The following is a 25,345-nucleotide window of genomic DNA, read 5'->3' on the forward strand; positions in this document are numbered from 1 at the left end:
GGAACCATTTTTTCAGTGTTTGACAGGTTTAGAGATCATGGCAGGGAAACCTGGGAATAGCTAACGGTGTTGTAATCGATTACCTGGTACTCGTAATCGATTAATATAACAACTATCTCATTGTGTGCCAAAGTATGACTGGTGTACCCACACAGGGCTGATTAACTCCCCAGTAGTGTATGGTAGCGTTTTTTGAGTGTTTGCCAGGATCACAGATCATTGCAGGGAAACTTGGGACAAAGTAACGGTGGTGTAATCGATTAACGGGGAGTCGTAATCGATTAATTTACCAACAATCTCATTGTGTACCAGAAGTGTGTCTGGTCTCCCCAAACAGGGTTAATTAACTCCATAGTAGTTTTTTTTTGTGTTTGCCAGGTTCAGAGATCATGCCAGGGAAACCTGGGAATAACTAACAGTGGTGTAATCGATTACCAGGGATCTGTAATCGATTAATATAACAACAATCTCATTGTGTACCAAAATTCTGACTGGTCTACCCACATAAGATTGAATAACTCCCCAGTCTGGAACCGTTTTTTCAGTGTTTGGCAGGTTCAGAGATCATGGCAGGGAAACCTTGGAATAACTAACGGTGGTGTAATCGATTACCAAGGACCCGTAATCGATTAATATAACAACAATCTCATTGTGTACCAAAATTCTGACTGGTCTACCCACATAAGATTGAATAACTCCCCAGTACTGGCTGGAACCGTTTTTTCAGTGTTTGCCAGGTTCAGAGATCATGGCAGGGAAACGTGGGAATAACTAACGGTGGTGTAATCGATTACCAGGGACCCGTAATCGATTAATATAACAACGATATAATTGTGTACCAAAAGTCTGACGGGTCTACCCACATAAGATTGAATAACTCCCCAGTACTGTTTGGAACCATTTTTTCAGTGTTTGGCAGGTTCAGAGATCATGGCAGGGAAACGTGGAAATAATTAACGGTGGTGTAATCGATTACCAGGGACCCGTAATCGATTAATATAACAACGATATAATTGTGTACCAAAAGTCTGACGGGTCTACCCACATAAGATTGAATAACTCCCCAGTACTGTCTGGAACCATTTTTTCAGTGTTTGGCAGGTTCAGAGATCATGGCAGGGAAACCTTGGAATAACTAACAGTGGTGTAATCGATTAACGGGGAGTCGTAATCGATTAATATACCAACATTTGAATAAGTGTACATAAAGTATTTGTGGTCTACCCACACAGGGTTGGTTAACTCCTCAGTAGTTTTTTTTCACTATTTGACAGGTTCAGAGATCATGGCAGGGAAACCTGGGAATAACTAATGGTGGTGTAATCGATTACCAGGAAGTCGTAATCGATTAATATAACACCAATATCATTCTGTACCAGAAGTGTGTCTGGTCTACCCACACAAGGTTGAATAACTCCCCAGTAGTGTTTGTTGTACCGAGACATGGAAAGATCTTTATAGTTATAACTTGAACTTCGAATACGTGAATATTGAATAAATAAATAACCTATTCAGTGACGTAAGAACTTGTTCCAGTACTTGATAACAATAATAAAAACCACGTACATTAAGAGAATGACTTAACAAGATTACATCAGAGAACAAGTTTTGAAATTAAAAGGGACATAACATTATAGAAAGAAATGTTATCTAAGCAGGTGGTTGTCTCTCAAGTTGATTGCGGAATTGAATGACTTCTTCGTGAAGGACTCGAACACGATTTTCAATTGTGTCAAATCTGTCACCCACGAAAGTGCGGAGTTCTTGTATTTGATTGATGACTTCAGTCAATGTCTGAGAAGAGGTTGGTTGTGGATTGTCAGAGGGTTGTCGGACTTCATGTTCTTCATTACCAACTTCCACATCTTCTTCAATCCCTACTTGTTCTTGTATATTCCCAACGTCAACTTTGGGTACCCAAATTCCTTCATGAGTTTTGTGATAACCAAATGATGATAGAACTTCCAAACCAATCCTCTGTTTGTTCTTAACTTGGGTAAAAGGATCAGTTTCTGTAGGCACACCAAAGTGTTCCATGAATGTGGTTATTAGATGGGGATATGGTAGTTGGGCGTTGTCCCTGGTAGCCTTTTTCATCCTGTTTCGAATGAGATGCCCCCAATTAATCTGAATAGAATTCATTAGTGCCCACAGCAACATAATGTCCTCCTCTGTTGCATGTGCAACATTCGTTGATCGAGGAACTAATATACGACAAAGTACATAATGTAGTATCCTAGTTTGAAACTTCATAGTGCCGGCCAGTATTCTACCTTGTATGTTTGAACCCGGTTTGCAGATCAATTGCCTAGCACTAACAGAATTGTATTCATCTTTCCAGTCGTCAACAAGATTTCCTTCAAAACGAGCACCAACAGAAGGGATGGAAGTTAGTTTATGAAAAAGTGAAGGTTTGATTGTGATTTTCACCTTTTTCACCTCAGTTCTTATTACTCCGGAATCAGAAACCCGCATATTGCTATAGAAAACACGGACTAATTCAGGGTAGTAGTGGCGTCTATAAGCGACAAAATCATTTAGCCCAGCTTTTGTCAAGATGTCGAAGAATTCGAATGTACCATCACCAAAAAAGTCAACATCAAGATACTTCCCTTGCAGGATTGGATGCTCAAAGAAATGTGTAGAGAACCTTTCATATTGGTCGTCGTTGGAGAACAGTTCATTACTCGTAAGTGGTGGAGAGAGTGGTGGGGATGGCGGTGGCCGATTTGGAGGCCCCCGTGTCGAAGAAGAAGCCCTCATTTTCTTCTGAGCCCGATCTGCCATTTGGGTTACCACGCTTTCCAAAGGGGGTAGGAAGTTAAATGGTTTGTGGTAGAGGGTTATCAAAGGACTGATGTAGGTTACAGTTGTATTTAATATGAAATTGTGGTAGTGGGTGACAGTAGTAACTGTCCGGTGACAACATTAACTGTCAGCGCATTGTCCTCTGAAACAGAAAAAATTTTGTTATGAACCGTCAGGAAGCAAATTAAATGTCAAAACCAGTGATGTAATCGATTACACAATTTTTGTAATCGATTACTACTGCCTTGCATGTGCTGTGTTTGATATTGAAGGTTTTACCTGTGGAGGTTATGGACATCATTCCAGTAACAGATAATGTACAACCATATCATCCAAAACCCATATATATCAACATTGTGTATTATGTAAATTGTTATGAACAACAGATAACAATGACATAAATCCATTTGGAGGAACTTCAGATACTTGGGAAACTTCATGGCTTTGGGTTGTATGATCCTCGCGTTGTTGCAGTTGTGCAACAGTACTTGTTGTGGTTTCCTGATTGCACAGAGGAACACATATTACCAACATATAAGAAAAGTAATCAATAATACGTGTATTACAATATTTGAAGTACTCACTGGTGGTTGAACAGTTGTTGTTGAAGAATGTTTCCTTCTAGCCGATTTTGATTTTTTAGTTCTACTCTCAACGGCTGACTTCAATCTATTAGTTCTCGGTCTGCCTTTTCGCTTAACAGCGACTGGACTTCGAACAAGTACATCAGTGCTTCCACATGTATGGCTCGATGGAGTATCGGTCAAAGGATTCTCATACCTTAGTTGTCCTTCCTCACTTATGATGTTATTTTTCAGTGATGAAGTGAAACCCAATTTTTTAGATAAACATTCCAATTCTTTCTCCAAGTCATTAGAAGCACTTTCAGATTCACACGCAGCCTCAGCTATGTCATAGAACCGCTTACACAACGATTGGTATCTTTGCATCTTCGGTTCCTGATGCAATTGACTATAAGATGCTCTAATAAGTGTGTGCTTTCTTCGAACAAGTTTGCTCCAACGACGAAGAACATATTTGGAGGGGACATTCTGTACATCTTCCTGCCCCAAAACCAATAACGAATGGCGACATAGGATGCCTCTAAACTCAAACAGTAGGCAAGAGCAAAGATACTGCCTTCCCATCCCTACCTTACCCAGTTCCTTCATGCTGTGTCAAGGAAGCCAAAGTACTTAGGTCCACCCCATACGTGGGGACCAACTCAGTAATAACAGTGGACCAGCCACGCACTTTCGGTACATGTCAATCGTAAGCGATTACAGCGTCACTGTAATCGATTAAAGAAGCCCAATACTGCCTTCCCACCCCTGCCTTACCCAGTTCCTTCATGCAGTCATCAAAACACAATGTTGGGGCCACCCTAATCATGTCCCATTCCCTTATGACTGCATCCACACCTACACGTTTCCAAGAAAAACACCAACCAGGTCATGCTGTGTCAATGAAGCCAAAGTAGTTAGGTCCAGCCCATAAGTGGGGAGCAACTCATACATAACAGTGGACCAGCCATGCACTTTCGGTACATGTAAATCGTAAGCGATTACAGCGTCACTGTAATCGATTAAAGAAGCCCAATACTGCCTTCCTACCCCCTGCCTTACCCAGTTCTTTCATGCTGTGTCAAGGAAGCCAAAGTACTTAGGTCCACCCCATACGTGGGGACCAACTCAGTAATAACAGTGGACCAGCCACGCACTTTCGGTACATGTCAATCGTAAGCGATTACAGTGTCACTGTAATCGATTAAAGAAGCCCAATATTGCCTTCCCACCCCTGCCTTACCCAGTTCCTTCATGCAGTCATCAAAACACAATGTTGGGGCCACCCTAATCATGTCCCATTCCCTTATGACTGCATCCACACCTACACGTTTCCAAGAAAAACACCAACCAGGTCATGCTGTGTCAATGAAGCCAAAGTAGTTAGGTCCAGCCCATAAGTGGGGAGCAACTCATACATAACAGTGGACCAGCCACGCACTTTCGGTACATGTCAATCGTAATCGATTACAGCGTCACTGTAATCGATTACAACAGCTCAATACTGCCTTCCCACCCCTGCCTTCCCATTGCCTTATAACTACAGCCAGAGGTATAAGTTCCCAAGAAAACCACCTACCAGGTAAGGGTGTCTCAATGAAATGGAACAAATTAATCTGACCTACTAAATGGGGAGTTGTTCAATCAAAATAGGGGAGCAGCGATGCACTTACGGTAACGAATAAACTCACTCCAACTAAAAACAAACACAACCAAAATGAATATTACGAATACTTCACCTGTATTCATTATTACTCGAACAAGTTCACATGTACATAAATCCAAGTAATACACTTCCAATAGTATAATTGTCTACAATGTATATTCTTTTACTACTGATGAAGAATCTAAACGAAGGACACATTTCTAATGCTATAGTAATCCAAAATGTTGCAGCGTCTCCAATCTTCGCACGTTGTCCTCGTCCAGGATCCAGTCACATATATACTTTTTCCTAAACGCAGCCAACTCTTCCTGAAATGAACATATTGGAATTCATAACCAATGTCAACGGTCTAATAATGTAATATTGACAAATTCATAATTTAACATACATTTGTATAATCAGGCATGCTTTTCCCATCATATTTCTCCTCTCCATCCCAAATTTCAATAGCTTTCATCATGATTACACCACAATCGTATCTGTTCAAATTCAAAAAGACATGCATTAATTTTGTCAATGGAATCACAAAATTTTTTAACACATTGGTAAAATATAATTACGTGTTTGGTTGGACTGGGATGTTGGCTTTCTCAACTAACAAAGGACACTTAGAAACTTCAAGTTTATCCGTCAACAAACCCCAAAAGCGTTGAATATTTTGAGCTTGTATGGTTACAATAACGAAAACACTGACTTTAAACTAAGTACGATTTAAGAACTCATTTTCCAAACAAATTTTTAATCAAGGTAAACCTTACAATGCTTCTATCAATCCGACAACGTCCTTTGATACCATTGGCAAGTGAGTCTATGACATAAAACTGAAAAGTGCAGACCTTCAGTGCATAACACCACCAATGACCATCACTTACAATTGGGATGAACACCTACAGATTGTTTGGAATATGTCAAAATACTAACCCACATTAAAAAACAAGTATCTGCTTACAAAGTACATCTTACTCACCCAATCAGCAGACAATAAGGCCTGAAGTCGAACCAGATCATATCGAAAATATGGCTGGTAGTCAAGAAGTTGCCACACATGTTGATTCACTGGTCGTTTCCTATAGTCGTGCAGGACATGGGTCTTCAATATCAAATTAAAACATCATTAAACAACCATGTCAATGTTAAATTCTAGGCTACCAAAAACCAACAACACCTACTTAAACCATTTACCCCAAACATAGGACTGAATACAATCCTCTTTATGACTCCAGTCAACCTTCTCTCAAAGTACATGAACATTGTTGCTGCAAAAATTAAAGCCTGCACAACAATTAACAACTTCAACATGAAATTTATGAACTTTCTAAATTGAATGACAACAGTAATTAAAGTCAACTGTATAATTACCATGTTGTCTACACATTGCCTTGGCCCTAAAGAGCTACATTCACTTGTGCTCAACAGTTGATACATAATTTCAGAGACGTACCTGAAAAAACAACATCATTAAATCACCTACCAATATCATTGACCATAAATTCAACTACCGATAACAACAACTTATAAAAAATTACTGTGTTCTAACCTCCGTGGAATGTCTCTTCGCGTAACTACGTGGTACAACATATCCAAATCCACCACTGTTTTTGGATCACCAACAAAAGAACACAAAGGCAGTACATTCAACGGTTCTACATCCACTTCTCCTTCACCATCATCAACACCATCGCCAACGTCAATGACAACTATTGGATGGTCACCGGCTACTCCTTCTTCTTCTACAACCATTGTACAAGCTGGTTCTTCATCTGCACGTTCTTCATTTTCTTCATGTATAGGTTCTTCATTTTCTTCATCTCCAGCTTCTTCATTTTCTTCATGTCCAGGTTCTTCATTTTCTTCATCTACATGTGCACCTCCTTCATTACCCTCACCTTCAACATCACCAACACCTTTCGGACCTGAACAAAATGGTTGTAGAACGACATCTCCTTCGCCATGATGAACATCATCGCCAATGTCAGTCAAAAGTTGTGGATGTTGAAGGGGTACTCGTTCTTCTTCTTCAACAGTTGTAGAAGCAGGTTTGTCATCTGCAGGTTGTTGATCTTCTTCATCTGCAGGTTCTTCATGTTTTTCATCTGCAGGTTGTTCATGAAATGAAGGAGATTGTTCTACCTTTCGATACTTCAGACGATCACCAAGTACCTTCCTAACAGCCGCAATTTCATCTCTGACTTTTCTTATCTTGGCGTTGTTTGTTCTCAGTTTTTCCAAAGTGGCTAATAGCCAATTTTCATCATATTCATTTTCAGCTACTTTTTCTTCACGCTTGGAACCTTCACGCCTCAATCCCTCATCCAAATTGAAAGCACGACGTATGATGGGATTTAAACAATCATTCTCACTGAGGTACCAATCAAATTGTACCTTTGACAATGACAATAAATATACAACAATCACATAAAAACAGCAAAAATCATTAAAACATAACAACATAACTTCATAACAAAGTTACTTACCTCGGCAGTCTTAAACATAACATCTATTTTTTTTGTTGTATAATTTAACGAAGAAAATCGCCTAACGCGCGGAAATTCCTTGGCAGAATAATCATCATGCAAACCAAGTCGTTCATACGCCCAAAGCTACAGTTAAAACAATCAAACTAATCACAACAGTTATTACTATGGATTGAATTAATGCAACAAACAACCAATATAAATCATACCTGTAAAACAACAGCATTCCCACTTATGCTCAATGAATCAGCAATCCATCCAGAAAGTAGTTTCTTATTACATCTATTTAGACTATCTACAAGATATGTATGTACATCACTACTCCAATCATAACTAGACAAACTGTCTAAGTCATCTAAGACTAAACAAGGCATGTTCGACACATATCTTGCCTTCCTGGAAAAAAAGAACACCACAAAACAAACTAATACATACAAGCGACACACCCCATCTACCTCACTATCATCATTACCTACAAGCACATTGAACATATGTATGAGGTCTTTCAATTTCGTACATTTTGAATTAAAGGATTCACCAACTTTACCCACAACTGATTCATCAAAAGGAACTTCCAAACCCCTTACTCCTAACCCTAAAGTCATGAACACATCCTGCACATTGAAAGGCACCAGATGTTGGCTAACTCTAAACGATTGATGGTGGGGAACCCATCGACGAACCATCTTTTTCAACAATTTTAGGTTCACCTCTAAAGGATCTACAATTTCTAAACACCACTTAAACGGAGTTTGTAAAATGCGCATCTTATGTGTCGCTGCCAGTAAGGAGTTCATGTTGGCAATGTACGATGTATCTATCCAAGCTCGAAGGCGCCACTATAAAACAGTTCAAAATTATAACAGTCAAATTGCTTCTCCAAAACAACAAAGAAAACATTCCTGTTTACTATCTACTTACATTGTTATTAGAGGATTCCATTTTCAACTCTAAAAATAGCGTCTGTCAAATATTCACCTACAATAGCAAAGGCTGATCAACTTACTATTAGTCAAACTCCTTCCAAAATGCAAGTACCCATACCATGGAGTCAGGAATCCTGAACTCATCTTTAAAACATAGATTACACAATCAAACTCACAATAAACGGGAAAACGAAACAACCGCATACATAAATGGCGAAAGGAATAAATGGGAAAACACGGGTTCGCCATGAAAAAACCGTCGTCAAATCTCCAAAAAACGAAAACGAACAAGGGCATATAAAATACCTTGCGATTAACACTCACCCTAACCATCCAACGAACAAGGGCGACGGTAAAAAAACCGCTCCTTTGAAGAAAATGTGACAACGCTTGCCCCTTCAATACACTTCCTCCCAACACTTCAATGGTGGACGGAGACAAAGGACTTCAATGCCGGACTTCAATACTTCCAAACACGATTTCGTAGGTCAACAAAGACCATCTCGGTGGCGTGCCCAAAGTTCAGAATGGTGGACGCAAAGTTTGGGAGTTCATTTGGTGGAAGGCCAAGTTTCGAATGAATAACTTGGACACAGAGAGTTTTCGGAAGAGTATGGGCGCCAATAGGTTATTCCGAAAGTGCCCTCCAAATCAGGTTATTTACTTTTCAAATTTCCAATTAAAACAGCAAATCACACAACGCCACGTGTCGTTGTTAATTTGTTGTCAAATGGGCGTTGTCGAAGAAACATTTTCCTATTATTATATAATTTTATCTGCATGGCTTGAGTTTTTAATTATAAATAATGGTACATTTATCTTGGAACTCGAGTCTAAATAAAGGAAAGAATCCATTGATTAAATTATATTAAAATTGAGTTCTTTGAACCCTCTTTATAATATTAGTTACTTTCAATTGATAATAATGCAGGCTTTCGTCATCTCCTTGCAGTTTCAACAGCTTAATATATTTGTTAAAGTAACATTCATTACATTTTCCTCTCACATTAATAATGATAACGTGTACGATTTGGGCGAAATACTGGAGTATTTATCCTTTTATACATATTTAAAAATAAAACATCCTTGTTAGTTTATTGTCTTCTTAGTGAAATTGTGAAACCTGGCACCAAAATAACTGCATGTAGCTTACTCACACCACCATTTTTTAGATTTACCCTCCACCCCCTGCTACCCAAATAAAGGCATTGATCTTTGGTGCTACCGCGTCAAAAACTACATGTAAAATGTACTTTGGATGCATTATGAAATATGTATCTGCACAACAGTTCAGAGGCTTCGACCTTTGATCTTTGTGGGAGGAACAAATAAAATTATTAGAGGAAAGAGTTGATTAATTAAGAATTAAATATGTTTTTGGTTATTTAATTTTAAGTGAAAATTAAAAAAGTTTATTTTCAAAATTTTAGTCTAATTTAGTATTTTAACTTTAAAAATGTAAGAATTTAGTTATTTTAATTAAATTTTATTAAGTTTATTATTTGACAATATTTGTTTTAATATTAACTAAAAAACAAGGTTTGAAACATTTAGTTAAAAAAACTAAATTTATGTAATTCTAAAATTATATTATTAAATTTTTCCAAAATATAAAAAAAAACAATTTTTACTTAAAATTAAAGAAATAAAAATATATTTAACCCATTAACTAATAATTAATTAATAATGTACAAAGATTTTTTCTCATAAATTGAGAAAATGTTGAGCCCAAGAAGAGATGAGTGCAACATAATTGTTTTAGAGCATCAAAGTTGACGAATTTATTCCAATTACATGCTAAAATAATCTGCTTTTGATTCTCTTTATTTTTTTGCAAAAGATTACGAATAGGATTGTTTTATCTTTTATTTAAAAAGAAAGCGAGAGCCTTAACCATATGGTGGGTAATAGTTACAGCAATGTTTCTAATTTCTAAACAAAATGAGTATACTAAATAACGAATTATATTAATTATATAGTCTAGACACTTACTAATCAAGCTAATACTAGACTTTTAATGATCAAACTAATACAATTAGTTGAGAAAGAATTAAAGGATATGAAAGGAAGAAAAATAGTTACATGTGCTCATTTCACATTCCATTAATGTTTTACTCTTCTCTGTATTCTTCCTTCAATGATTCAAATACATCATTCTTTCCAAACTAAAAAATAAATGGTTGTATCACATAAAGATCAAGATGCCAATTTGTTTTCTACTCATAATGTGAATGAAATTTTTAAGTACTCATTGAAGTCTTAAGAAAAATGTTTCCTTTACTTGATAAGAATAATTTTTTTAAGATGTTTTAATATACAGCAATCTCATTGAAAGCATTAGGCAATTTCGATTTCAATTTAAAGAATGAAATTCATTATTCTCCTTTTAAAATTATTCCTGAAACGAATATTCGTGTCCATTCTTTCTTTTTCACTAGTTATAAATATGTTTTAACCTGTAAGAGAAAAAACTATTTTATTATGGCGGAACATGAATACCAAAAGTTAACCAATGGAAAGAAAAGGTACGTTGAAGTGTAGAGAAGAGTGAAGCGTGAGTAACTGTGTTGCCGTCGAAGAGTTTGTTCTGAGAGTGAGTTTTTTAGTGCAGTGTGTTATTTTCAATATAAAAAATGTTTACGATACAAACTCACCCTCGTCGTAACACCTAGCGTCAATCGCCGGCTTCGAGATTTGTTTTCTTCTCGTCGTAATCATTCGTTAAATCTTTCTTTCTTTTTCTGTTTCATCAATTCTTTGCCAAATTTTCTCCCAAACTCAAACAAAAATGCCTGAAAACTAACACACCTGCACATGGCTAATTCATCTCTCACTAACACTTCTCACTGTAACAGCAACATCATCATCGTTATCATCATCGCACTGTGCCATGGCCATCACGCCCTCCACCTCTCTCCTCTCCTTCCTCCAACGCCTCCAAAAAACCGCCTTCGAAGCCTTCGGCGGTACCGATTTCGATCCCAAGACCTACGTCGACGTGCCTCTTAAGTTCGCACTATCCGTCACCCAGGACGCGTTCCAGAAGCTCCCGCGTAACGCCAACGGCACCGTGGCGGCTGAAGATTTAAAACGCTTTCTAGAAGCCTACTTCGGAGGTGCAGGGGACGATCTGGTGCACCTTACCCCACACGATTTCGTTCGCGAACCGGAGGGTTTCTTGCCCAAGGTCAAACACCCTCAGGTGCGGGCCTGGGCCTTGCAGGTCCATTGGCTTTGGAAAAACTTGACCCGGAAAGTATCCGATGCGGTGCAGGCGCACCCGGACTTGCATACGCTGCTCCCTCTCCCCGGTTCCGTTGTCATTCCCGGTTCGCGTTTTCGCGAGGTTTATTACTGGGATTCTTACTGGGTTATTAGGTCCGTTTGTTTTTATTTTTTGTTTGTTCCTGCACTTAGTTATTACTACTGGGCCTGGGCCCTGCCCTGCTCACTGGGTTTTGTTTATGGGCTTTAGGGGCCTGATCGCGAGTAAAATGCACGACACTGCTACTGCTATTGTGACCAACCTCATTTCCTTGATAGAACAATATGGATTTGTTCTTAATGGTGCTAGAGCATACTACACTAACAGGAGGTACTCTCTACATTACTTAAATTTTATTATTATTACTATTATTATTATATTAACTGAATTTTATCAATTGTTTCTTCTAAGCTGGGAATGTTAACGCGTCATAAATATTTGGTAGTTATAGAGGTGTGGCGGTTTTAGATCGTGCAATAATAATTTGTTGTTTGGTTGTTATAGCTTAGATTTATATACCGTACATGGATTTGTAGCATGAATGAAGACGTTAAGTATGCCTTATTAAATTTCTTTAGATGACAAAGATGTAGAGGTGTCTATATCTTTTTCTATTTATAGTTCCTTCATTTCATTATATTGAAATGTAAATTTCACCCTTAAAAATAGTACTTAATGACTTTTGTGTTTCCGATATAAATACTTTACCTTTCAATATAACAAACTTAAAAATGCCACTCTTGCTTATATCTGGACCGCTCCTTTTTGAAATAAAAGGAAGTCATTGTATAATTCTTACCCTCAAACTGAAAAAGTGACTATAAACTTTACTATGATATTATAGCCAGCCTCCCCTTTTAAGCGCTATGATTTATGAGATATACCGTACCACCGGTGACGTGGAATTGGTTAAAAGATCTCTACCTGCACTACTCAAAGAGTATGAATTTTGGAATTCAGGTATTAATTACGCTAGAACTTTTTGCCTCGATCACTATTGTCTGCGGTTGGGTGATATTTGTAGTGTACCTTCTATTTTTTGGTAGGTTTACCTTTTGCTTCATCTTGTAGATATACATAAGGTGACCATTTTGGATGCTCAAGGTTGCACTCATACCTTAAATCGCTATAATGCAATGTGGGACAAACCCAGGCCAGAATCATCCATTAAGGTGTGTTTGGTTTGTTAACAACTGTGGTATTATTGAGATGGGACTTAAACTATAATTTTGGCTAATTCATGCCATAGGACCAGGAATTTGCTTCCAACTTCTCTAGTGTTTCAGAAAAACAGCAGTTTTACCGTGACCTGGCTTCAGCTGCTGAATCAGGATGGGATTTCAGCACTAGATGGATGAGGTAAGATTTTACATACGCTAAGACCTCCTAAAAGGGAAAAAAAATATGAAAATCATCTGAATAAATGTCTAGGTATTCAGATGCTCATAAAGTAACTCACAATGTTCATTAGGGGCAAGCCTAAGCAACACACTTTCAACCAAATGTTTAGCTTTTTCAGAAAAACACACATTGACTTAGGTCTGACATGATTTTTCCTTGTTTAAGAGTCAGGAATACTTACAGTTCAGTACAATCTTGTTCCTATTAATGCAGAAATCCGCCTAATTTCACAACATTGGCTACAACTTCCGTAATACCTGTTGATTTAAATGCATTTGTACTCGGGGTAAGTCTTATACTAATATCTAAAAGAAGACCTGAAATGTGTGTCTCTCTGCAACCTTATCAATTCTGTGATGCCCATTGGTTCAGATGGAACTTAATATTGCCTTCTTTGCAAAAGTTGTTGGAGATAATGGCACTGCTGAACGGTTCCTGGAAAATGCTGATCTTAGAAAGAAGGCAATGGACTCTGTTTTCTGGAATGCAAACATGAAACAATGGCTTGACTACTGGCTCGAAAATACATGTGAGGTATTTCCTGGAACCACATGTATTAATCTACCAGTAGGTGAGGGTTCTTCTGACTGTCCATTTGATACTTTTAGGAGGTTCATGTTTGGAAAAACGGGCGCCAGAATAAAAATGTATTTGCTTCCAATTTTGTTCCTTTGTGGATGAAACCATTTTATTCAGGTATGCTTAATGTGTTAACATATCAACTTTACTAACGAGTAATGAGAAAATTCAAGCACGTAAGCAGTTCTCGCAATCATTGTGGTATCGGTTAAGTATTGGGTTCAATCCTTCTTGTAAATCATCAAGCTTGAACTTCATTCACACGAGGTTACATTGAACACATTTATTCACGAAGAACTTGGAACTTAAGATCATTTTCGGAAGTGTAAACAATTACACCGTTATAGACTTCTATTTCATCAGTTATGCTGTCCAATTATAGGTTAATAAGTGGCCTTACTGGCGCCAAATGCCAAATTTTAAAGTAACGTAGATTTCTAAGTGCTTACATTGAATAGTCGATCTCTAAACATGTGGCTAGATTGCTAAAGTGGTTGATTAGCATGTGATTTTATGAAATATTGCTAAAAGTCTGTTAATCAGTGTGACAGTTTATTTTCATTGCTGTCATATGTTAATTTAAATAAGGATGGGATGGGAGACTATTGTATGCACAACAAATTTCCACTTTAAAAACTGTTTTTGCTGAATATCAAACTTTAGCACCACCAGGCAATGGCTAAATTGTGTTGAACTTGGGAGATATTGATCACTATGATGAGTTTACCTTTGTGAAACATAGAAGAAAAAACATTTTCCTGCATTCTAAGTTGATTACTAAATATGTTTTTATGTTTATCAAGACACTTCACTTGTGGCTGGTGTCGTTGAAAGTCTCAAAACTTCCGACCTTGTCCGTGCCGCTGGAGTTGCAACTTCTTTGACTGATTCAGGACAACAGTGGTAAGTAATATAAGCAGGGTGAGACTGGGTAAGACAGGTAAAATGTTTCACTTATCAATGATCCTTACATACTTGCAATAGGGACTTTCCAAATGGCTGGGCGCCGCTTCAACACATGCTAGTGGAAGGCCTTCTAAAATCTGGGTCGCAAGAAGCAAGGTCATTGGCTGAAGAAATTGCCATCAGATGGGTCACAACGAATTATATCGTTTACAAGAAAACGGGCTTAATGCATGAAAAGCTTGACGTGGAGCATTGTGGAGACTTTGGAGGTGGAGGCGAATACGTGCCCCAGGTATTACTATTTACAATTATGTTTTTGGTCTAGGGAAACGTTGTAGAAAAATATAATCTGACTTGGTTGAATGAAAGAAATTTGACTAGTGACTTTTTCAGTATCTGACTGGGTTGTTTTGCAATGCAGACTGGTTTTGGCTGGTCAAATGGTGTTGTGTTGGCATTCTTGGAGGAGTTTGGATGGCCTGAAGATCGGAACATAGAATGCTGATGTGCTCCGAAATTGAAAGGTGGACAAAAAATTATGCTGCAATAATTTACTTGTACGAGATATTTGCATGAGCGGGTGAAGAAAACTGGGTGAATAAATTCGTGAATGATTTTTTTTAATATAAAACTATATATTAGCTTTAAATTTTGTCAGTTTGGTTCAAGATTTTAATATAAAAGTAGTTAACCAAAATTATAAACAACTATGATTACAAGATTGTATTGGGCTTGATATCGTGTTACAGCAATAAGTTAACTACAAGTTATTTATATTTTTAAAGATGTACATGAAAGTAATTTTAATATTATATAAAAGACAATATGTCAATCTTTAATAAATTAAATAAATTATATATATTAATAAACTATATTTAAATTCATTCTTTTCATTAAATAAAATACTTTTTTATTTAAATAAATTTTTATCAGAATATTCGAGATCATTCTTCAGCTTTCCACACTCAGGTAGCTAAAGTTTAAATGTTTTTTACAGGGGACTTTAACGTAATTTTTGTCAAAAAGAAATAATTTATTTCAATAAATCACCACATACAATAAACCAAAGAGGCTCGTAAAACAATCAGAACTTATTAATTTAGGGTGGCGGAAAGTACAGAAGGTAGACCATTTTTTGAACTCCACAAACTAAGCTTTGGAACTAGGACCTCACTATCCCCAAGTCCACATTAATTCATTTTCAACACAAATAAGAGAAAAATTAAAAATAAAAACATGATAATTTTTTTTAAAATTTAAATGGGTAAAAGATAAGAATGAATAGGATAAAATTATTATTTATTTATATGAATGAAAACAGGAAAGAATGATAAATGTTGTAGCAGTAAATAAATTAATTTATTACAAATATAAAAATTGATATTCAGGTTTCTTCCCTAGTTCTGACAAGAATTTAGGTAAGAACCAAAAAGAAGGAAAGTAAAAATAAATAATAGAATAATAAAACAGAAAAAAAATAAATGTAAAAGTTAAAGATATAAAATTAAATTATTTGAGTATTTCAAATCTACACCAAAAATAATTATATATAAATTAGACAGTGATGAATTAAAATAACACTATTAAAATAATAAGGAGATATATGACTGTAAAAATAAAGAAAAAAATTGCTGAGGATAGTAGCAGTGTTAAAACTGGAAGAGTAAATAATAAGAAAAGAAAAGCGAAAATGAAAAATGGCATAAAATAAACAGAGAGTGAGAACCGGTTCCACTCCCTTGTCTATAGGAAAATAATACTTGAACAACTATTTTTGACAACATTTAGACACGCGCACACGTGTCAAAATCTGAGTGGTCTAGTTGGAAAAATTAAATGAAAATAGACTACTCAGATTTTGACACGTGTGCACGTGTCTAAATGTTGTAAAAAATAATTGTTCAAGTGTCATTTTTCTTGTCTATATATAGTATCTCAGAGCCTCTACACACTTTCCACAGTTTATACCAAACTCCTTTCTCTGATTTTGAATGATGCAGACAGAGCCAACGTCTTCTCCAAGTTTCAGTGCTCACTCTTCCGACTCTTTCTTTCACATCGCTAATAGAGTCGTCCGCGAACACCGCAGCGACACCCACGATACTCTTTGCCAACAAAACGACGACGCTGACCCGGTCGATGACTTCGAGTTCTCTTTCGTTTTCGGTCACACAGACTCCTCACCTGCCTCAGCCGACGACATTTTCTGCAACGGCCAAATCAGACCTTTCTACCCTCCCTTCCACCATGACCCTGCGCCGCATCTCTTCTCCGCTACGTCCCTTCCCCTTGAAACGACACGTCGTCCGCGTTTGCCTTTGAAGACGCTGATGTTGGAGGAGCGAGAGACCGTGGACGGCAGCAACGATCTCGAAGGCGTGGCTGAAGGAACGTACTGTGTGTGGACCCCGCCCTGCAAGAAGACATCCGCATCGCCCAAGCGGTGGAGGTTTCGGGACCTTGTGCCTCGGAGTCACAATTGTGGTCAGAAGGACTCGCTTCTTTTTGTGGGTCCCTCTAAGAGGACCAGCAAGGTGGTGCCTAAGCATGCTTCCGCCCAAAACAGTGGTGGCGCCGCCGCAAAGCTGGTCGGATTTTTCACTAACGCCAATGGAATTGGTCGGAGTAATTTTCAATCATTTTCAAGCTAGTGCAGATTGAAGTGGATGACATGTTTTCGTGGGGTAACTCTGTACTTAATCTGGTCAATAATTAACCCAGTTTATCATTACAGGAAAACAAAAATGTATGGATGACTTAACATTTCATAGAGAAAAAAATGGGAAAATGACATTTTAATCATAACTTAATGTCTGTGATTGGGGGAAATGATTACCGCACTTCTATTCGTAACATCCTTTAAATTATTTATGTTTAGCTCCATATCTGAATTATGAGTATAGGGGGCAAGTCACTCTTATAAGTAGTTCTTTGAGTTTACATTGAGGAGTCAAGATTCTGTGATTTTCCTCGTTATCTAATCTTAGTTTACCAAGAGTCATTATGGAATTTAAGAATTTATTGCAATATTTATTTGTATAAAAAATACAAAGTGAATACATTTTATAGTATGCATATTGTAAAAGGGGTGAGATTTAATTGGGTAGGAAAAGGGCGCTTAGAAGACGGAGGTGGTGGAGGTTACGCGGCTTTTCCGCGCCCGTAACGGTGGAGAAGTTGGCAGTGAAGTGAGAGAGTATGGTCCGATGTGTGTGGGTCTCACGCGGCATAGACTCGGGGGTAAAATGGGCAATAGTGAGGAGTAGGAGAAAGTTTGGAAGTGTTTTCGCAGTGAGATTTAATTTGACATTTAGCGAAGATGTCATTATTATTTGCTTTTAATACGTTGGAGGGATCAAGGCTAGATAGAAGGAGAAAAAGTATCCTAATCTTCTCTTTTTTCTTCTTCGTTTCCTCGTCAACTTGACGCTCCAATCTGCCCATCACTTCATGCCTTTCGCATACCCCATCATACTTACAAAAATTCTTAAATCATAATTAATGTATAAATAATTAAACTATCACTATCATAGTAGGGTATGTAAAACAAATAACAATATAACAGTTTTAACCGTTTAAATTGATTTTTTATTATTAAAATTAAAAAACTACCTTACTAAAAATACAAAGCTACCGTTAAACTAGTGATGGGCTAGTAGTAGTACGCAGGTTTGCCAAACTTTACCCATCTTAGTGTTGGCATAAAATTTAGAATTAAATATAATTTTTATCCTATATTTTGCAAAATCCACAATTTTGGTACCAATTTTATTCTTCTGCTATTTAATTATTCATAATTTTTTTCTTTGAACTTCTTTTTTTAAACAATTTTATTCTTGTAATAGTTGATTATCTACATCTTTGTTTAACATTTAGTTCGATTATATGTAATTGTTTGTTACTTTGAATTCAACAAAGTTAGATAAAGAGAAAATACACATAATATTGGTGACTTTTTGACATGATTGAAGAAAGATGCAAGGAAAATGAATGTAATTTGATATTAATTTAATATATTTTTTAAAATTTTAAATTGTAAATAATTAACGATTAAGGAATTAAATTTACTTAAGGAAATAAAAAGTTAAACAAAATTACAAATAACTAAAATTAATACACTAAAATTAAAAATTAATCATAGATTGTTTGAAATATGAGAACCAAAAATTACAATTATCCTTAAAATCCTTAAATTTAATTATAATATAATGAGACTATAGAGTTTTATATGCTGTTTTCAAATCACAGATTGTCCGCTGTTTTTTTAAATAACTATAATCAATTGGTAATATACAAATATTTAAATTAACAAGGAAAACTGAACTTATATGTAAGTTAGTTACCTTAAATTTAATTATATTTTTAAGTTTTTCCATAAATACTAGTTAACGTGTAATTAGCTTAATTAATTGTTTATTTACGTCAGTCTCTGATCCTTTTTTCTTTTTCATGAATTATAGTGTTTAAATTTCACTTATTCATCTAAATTATAAATTATAAATTCAAAATGTTTGCCTCTTTTGAATGCTGACCATGTAATTTCCATATGGAAACTTTGATTATTTCGTAAGTGTGGTTGACGAATGTAATGACACATTTGGAGTCACTTTCACATACTTGTTTATTATGTATACTTTGATTTGACCCAAATCAATGCTACTCCATTTAGGGAACTTATCCCAATCCTTGGGTGGAACAACCAGCCATTCTCAGCCCTTCACCAGACCATCATTAAGGTCTTACAATTAATTTCAACAGTATAGAATTCTTAGGAAGTTGTTTTTTTGACATTTGTGTAGTTAGATTTTAATTTTGTTTTAGAAAACAAGATGATTTTTCATAATATACTATATTTCTTTTATGGATTTATTAGAATTACTCATAGGTGTCACTTTTCTTCAACTAACTACCGATGTGCTTTTAACTCATTCAATTATCCTTGATCAAGAATTTAACTAGTAAGATGCTAGAATAGTAATATTTGCTTCAAATCTATTTTGATAATAACTTTTAACCCCTATTTGTTCATGAACGCAAAGCATTAAATTTCAAGACTTGGAAAATGTAAATTGAATCCTTTGAGCTAACTCAATATTCGAAACTTAAAGATAAATGTGTAACTTTATGTGGGTTGAATTTAGCTTAGATAATGAATGTTGAAGAGTAGGAGTTATGCTAGAAAATAATTTGCAAATAAACTTTAAATGTAAACCCTAAATGCATATCGAAAAATGGAAAGGAAAATAAAATGATTAAAAACTAGTTAAATATGAAAACGATGCACTTCATTCTTGTAACATATCCAATAAACCTTTCCAATTAGACTCACACATCACTTTGCAAGATCTTTAATCTCATATATCATGATAAATAACATAACTCTGGCCTAAGATGGGGAGTGATAGACATGCTAATTTGGTTTAGTTCACCGTTTGGTTCAAGGAAAAAAAGTTTATAGGTTAAAAAAAGAAAAAATATATATATATATATATATACATATAATAGTTTACATATAGATAATGTCAAAAAAAGTTTTACGAGATACATCAATCTATGGATTATCTTTTAAAGTATAAAATTTTATTTAAAAATAAAATGAAAAAAATACTTAATTATTTATATGAAAAATAATTACTCAATTCAAAAAATTCAAATTTGATATAAAAAAAGTTAGATTAGACTTAAATGAAATTGAATTAAGAGCTCTAAATAATTATGACACCACATGCAAAACTCGTTACCCATTAGTTTCCATTTCTTTTAAAAATACAACCAAATCCAAATGTATTAGTATTATACAGAGATAGCATACCTATTAAAAATATGATAAAATTATAATATACAAGTATAAAAATTTAAATATTGTATTATATATTATTTTTATTACATTCAATAGTTTCATATGACTTAGAGTCCAGTCTAAGAAAAAAAATACTTTTATCTTAAGATGTTTTTTAAAAATAAAACCATGATAAAATTCTATATTTCAAAGTAAATAATACTTCAAATTAATCATGATGATTATCTTTAATTATGTTGTTTGACAAACTTAGGAAAAGAAAATTGATGTTCCATTGATAATCATTCTCCTTAAACCTTTGATTGGAATTTATATTTCAATAATGTTTAATAGTCCTATATCGTTTAAAGTCAAAATCTAAAACAACTTAAATATTCCCTTCACTCCCTAAAACACCTTTTAAAAATAAAATCATAGCAAAATTCAACATTTTAAAATAGACAATATATATTCTAACCATATCACTTCACATCCTTTTGATATTAGAATATAAATTAATTTTATAAAATTAAATTAAACACAAAATATCTCACAGCATAAAATCATAACTATATTAAAAAATCTTAAAAGAATTCGTTTAAAATTATCGTATCACCGCTATTAGATTCTGTTACAAATATCTAAGTTCATTCTCCAAATGTACATGCATAAACAAGAAAAGAATTTAGCAGGAGAAACCATTTAAATGAAGAATTTAATATTTTTCCGTGGTATAAATTTTCGAATCCAAGGCCATCCATTTCTACGGCTACTAGGAATAAAAGCAAGTAGCCAAACATAAGCAGTTGTATTTCTGACAGAGTATGTATGTAGTCTTCAAGAAGGAGCCGCATAACATTTAAAGAGTAAAGATGATTGAATGGATAAATACAATTTAAATTGATAATAAAGATGGAATGAAAAAATGTTTGGTTTAAAATTTAGCTCAAAGAAAGTATAAAACATGATTTATAATTTATAATAAAAAACCAAAACTCCGTTTAGAGAAAATTAGTAACTAAAATCATAAAAATGAAAAATTAACATAATGAAAAAGAAAAGAAAAAGAAAGAAAGACGGAACTGGACAAATAAGATCCAAAAACAGGAGAATGTCCTCTGACGAATATATACGTCTTCACTATTATTTGCGAATAAAATCACAACATATAATTAATACTTGTAAGTATTTATTATTTATTAGATATTTTAATATTTATTTATAAATAAATTGTTGTGAATTAATTATATTGTAATGAATACTTTTTATCTTTTATTTGTAAAAATTAAAATTGAAATTTAATTTATATTTTACTAAATTAAATTAAATTTATAAATATTTTATATTTTATTTGTAAAAATTAAATTAAATTTATAATATATATTTTTTAAATATATGCAATATCATATTTGCTAGATTTTTAAAATTCACGTTAATATTTTAAATATGTATTTGATGAATAACGAGATTGACAAAGATAAAGAGTTACAATTTTTTAGGTGAAATAGTTATAAAAGTAGAGTGTTTCATCCTACACCTCCAAGATCTTATTCTACATTTCCAAAAATTATTATATTTTTAATCTTCTAACATCTGATTCTACACTTACAACTTTTCCAAAAATTTTATTTCAACTTTAATAAAAAAAATCATTTTCTTTTCTTTCTTATTAAAAGCATTCTTCACCACTTTAATAATAATTTAATTTAAAATTTAAATATTATTTAATATTTTAATAATTATTAAAATATAATTTATATTATAATAATAGTTATATTAAAAACTTAAAAATAAAATAATAAAAATAAATAGTAATAATAAATTTGATTTAATATATTAAAATATTAAATTAAATTAAATAATTATTAAATTTTAATTAAAAACCAAAATTTTAAAAACTTGTTTATCATATATTAAAATCCATAAAATATGATAACACTTTTGCTTTTTTATTTAAAATTTAACAAATATTGAATTTAAATAAAATTTATAATATTATTTATTATATTTTTATATTTTAATAATTATTAAATATGATTTATATTTTTATAATAGTTTTATTGAAAGAATTAAAATAATAATAACTAAAATAAGAATAATAATAATGAAAATAAAAATAATATTTCAAATTATGTATTTAAATATATTAAATTGTATTAAAATATTAAATTAAATTTAATAATTATTAAAGTTTAAAAAAAACAAAATTTTGAAGAGGTATGTTAATCGGATATCGATATACGGATATCAATAATTGTTTTTAAAAATTTATTTTTTATTTAAATTTTAATAATTATTTAATTTAATTTAATATTTTAATATAATTTAAATGTATTTAAATATTTTTTTTATTATAATTTTATTTTATTTTAAATAATTTTTTTTTAAATTTTATCTTTTATTTAAATTTTAATAATTATTTAATTTATTTTAGTATTTTAATATAATTGAATATATTTAAATATATTAAATATTTTATTTAATGTAATTTTATTTTAATTTTAATTATTTTATTTTTATACTTTTAATATAACTAATATTATCATATAAATCATATTTTAATAATTATTAAAATATAAAATTATATTAAATCATATTTGAATTTTAAATTTAATTATTATTAAGGTGGTGTAAAGTGTTTTTAATAAAAAGATATCTTTTAAAGTTAAAAATGAAATTTTTGAAAAAGTTGGAGGTGCAAGATAAGAATGAAATCTTAGAAGGTTAAAAATGGAATTTTTGGAGGTGCAGGATGAGATATTGGAAGTGTAGAATGAAACACTCAATGAAGTAAGACAGTTTTTTAATGTACTTTGTTTTCTCACCCCAATATCATAAATGATGAAAAATTGAATGTTACTTCCTTCACCACCACACTCTACTTCCTACACCTCATAAAATTCTTTTAATTTCAATTTTATCCTTAGGTTAAAACTTTTTTACTTTTATCATTTATGATATTTTAATTAATTCGAAAATCCTACTTCTACTATTTACTTATTGCACAGTTGCACCCCATCTCTCATGGATTCCTCTATTCCCCCATTTCCATTTCATTTCCTCTCATTCCTTCTTCCTTTGCTTTCTTTTTCCTTCATTTGTCTCTTCTCCATTTTCCTTTTGGGTTTCATTGCTTCCATTACTATTGATCCTTAGTGTGAGGAGTCAATTATGTTGATTCTATTGTTGATCGCCTGAATAGAGGCCCGCGAAGGCCAAAACGGATGTGGGATATCCGTTTGGCTTTCAACGGACATCCGTCCATGTTCAATAGATGTGGGGCACCTAATGGTCTAGGACAGGAATCCAGGTTAGGTTCTGGTTGCTTGACACTCGATGGTGCCTAATCAACCAATCAAAACATCTTTGTAGAAAATCAGATTTCTAAGGAAGCAACTCTTGCTAACTCGGATAGTGGACATCTAAGTAATGCAACATTAGTTGATCACAGAGTTTCATTTGAATTAACTGGAGAAGACGTTGCTCGGTGTCTTGCTAATAAAATTGGGGTATTCCTTCTAAATATGTCAGGGTCCTCTCAAGGTATACTGGCCAGACCTTGTTGACAGAGAAAGGGTGCAAAGGGACACCAATACTAGCTGTAACGTGTGTACAGAGAAAACAGATGACAAGCATACAATCCTGTTGGAGAAGGAAAACAATGTTTCCATAAGCAGAATTATGTAAATTGTTATAAAGAATTCAATTTTGACAACAGTAAAGGAGTTGTTTCTGGTACAGGTGGTAGTGGCTCTGAGTGGTGGACTAACAGGAGGGTTGCTGGGAGAAAGGTAGATCAGCCAACAGTTGGGTTTTCTTCCCAATGTTACAGTCATAAATGAACTGAGGTTTAGCTTATTACAACATGACTTAACCTGTATGGTATAAAGCAAAAAGGATTTTCCATTTCTCTATAGAACCACTAGTATATTGAATGTATATTTGAAGAAATTGTCTTGAATTCAGTTCATCATATGCCTTTAGAGGAAATTGCGGTAAAAGAATGATTGAGCAAGACTCAGAAGAAACAAAGTTGTTATATTCCTTTAGGACCCAAGGTAGAATGCAAGGGAAGCAAAGTGGTAGTAGGTAGGGTATCGATAGTGGGTTATATTTATATAATTATGTGAAACATTACTTCTTGCATTTCATCGTTTCAAATATACAAAACAGATGTCCACGTCTGTTTTAAAAAAAGTAAATAAAATTAAAAGATAAAAATTAAATTAAATAGAATATTTTTAGAATAAAAAAAGTAACGGAATGGTGTAGAGAGCACTTGGTGGAGGGAACACCTCTGTGAAAAATTATGTATGTTGAAAGAGTAGTTTGGTTTGGGAAATGTAATAGGGTGTAGGAGGCCCAACCCAACTATGTCGTCCAGTTAGGATATAAGTTGTGGACGTTCTCTAAATTCTGGCAGGAATAGACCAGCGTTACACATGGCCTTCAATATTCTATTTGAACAACTATTTCCTATAAATGTTACATATGAGAAATAATAAATTAAATTTAAATATGTTTTAATATTTTTAAAAAAACAATATTTTGATTTTAATTTGTAATTTTTTAAATTATCTAAAATTAGAAATCGTTGTTTCTTATTCCTATTTATTGTGATACTTATTATTTGTTAAAGTGTTGAACAAAAATTCAAGTGTTCTAAATGGTTTCTTTTATTGTTGTGATATAATACTCTAAGTAATGACTTTTAAAGGAAAAAATAAGATGTATAAAACGTATGCCATTTATCTTAATGGATGATATGGCTTAAAATTTTCAAATTTTAGAAAGATGGAAAATGTAATCTCTCCATAAACTATTATAACTAATATATATTATATCTTCAAATAATTAAAATATTTATGCTTCACTTTTCTTTAATCTCTCACGTCTATATTTATAAAATCATGTCCTTACTAAAATAAAAGAAATTTATACGCTTTATTACGGCTAGAATATAAATCATGTCCTTACT

General features: G+C 33.6%; 2 protein-coding genes across 5 annotated transcripts; both read left to right on the forward strand.

The window, feature by feature from the left end:
- The first annotated feature begins 10,858 nt into the window (after positions 1–10,858).
- Positions 10,859–15,295, forward strand: LOC124830312 (trehalase-like). Of its 4 annotated transcripts, none has more exons than XM_088104989.1 (12): positions 10,859–11,147; positions 11,293–11,815; positions 11,913–12,032; positions 12,547–12,662; positions 12,774–12,874; positions 12,952–13,061; positions 13,317–13,389; positions 13,476–13,637; positions 13,712–13,799; positions 14,486–14,585; positions 14,667–14,880; positions 15,010–15,295. In XM_088104989.1, the coding sequence occupies exons 2-12, from the start codon at positions 11,328–11,330 to the stop codon at positions 15,091–15,093; spliced, it is 1,656 nt and encodes a 551-aa protein (XP_087961115.1). In that variant the 5' UTR covers positions 10,859–11,147; positions 11,293–11,327; the 3' UTR covers positions 15,094–15,295. The 4 variants fall into 4 exon arrangements, with proteins under 4 accessions (XP_087961115.1, XP_047159942.1, XP_087961114.1 ...); XM_047303986.2 differs by having other exon boundaries at positions 10,860–11,030; XM_088104988.1 differs by having other exon boundaries at positions 10,921–10,962.
- Positions 15,296–16,556: 1,261 nt separating this feature from the next.
- LOC124830324 (uncharacterized) lies at positions 16,557–17,564 on the forward strand. The gene has a single exon (XM_047304000.2). The coding sequence runs from the start codon at positions 16,580–16,582 to the stop codon at positions 17,237–17,239; it is 660 nt and encodes a 219-aa protein (XP_047159956.1). The 5' UTR covers positions 16,557–16,579; the 3' UTR covers positions 17,240–17,564.
- The last annotated feature ends 7,781 nt before the right edge of the window (positions 17,565–25,345 follow it).

Source organism: Vigna umbellata, chromosome 1 (assembly GCF_029865625.1).
Source record: "Vigna umbellata cultivar VRB3 chromosome 1, Vumbellata_1.0, whole genome shotgun sequence".
Classification (NCBI taxonomy): domain Eukaryota; kingdom Viridiplantae; phylum Streptophyta; class Magnoliopsida; order Fabales; family Fabaceae; genus Vigna; species Vigna umbellata.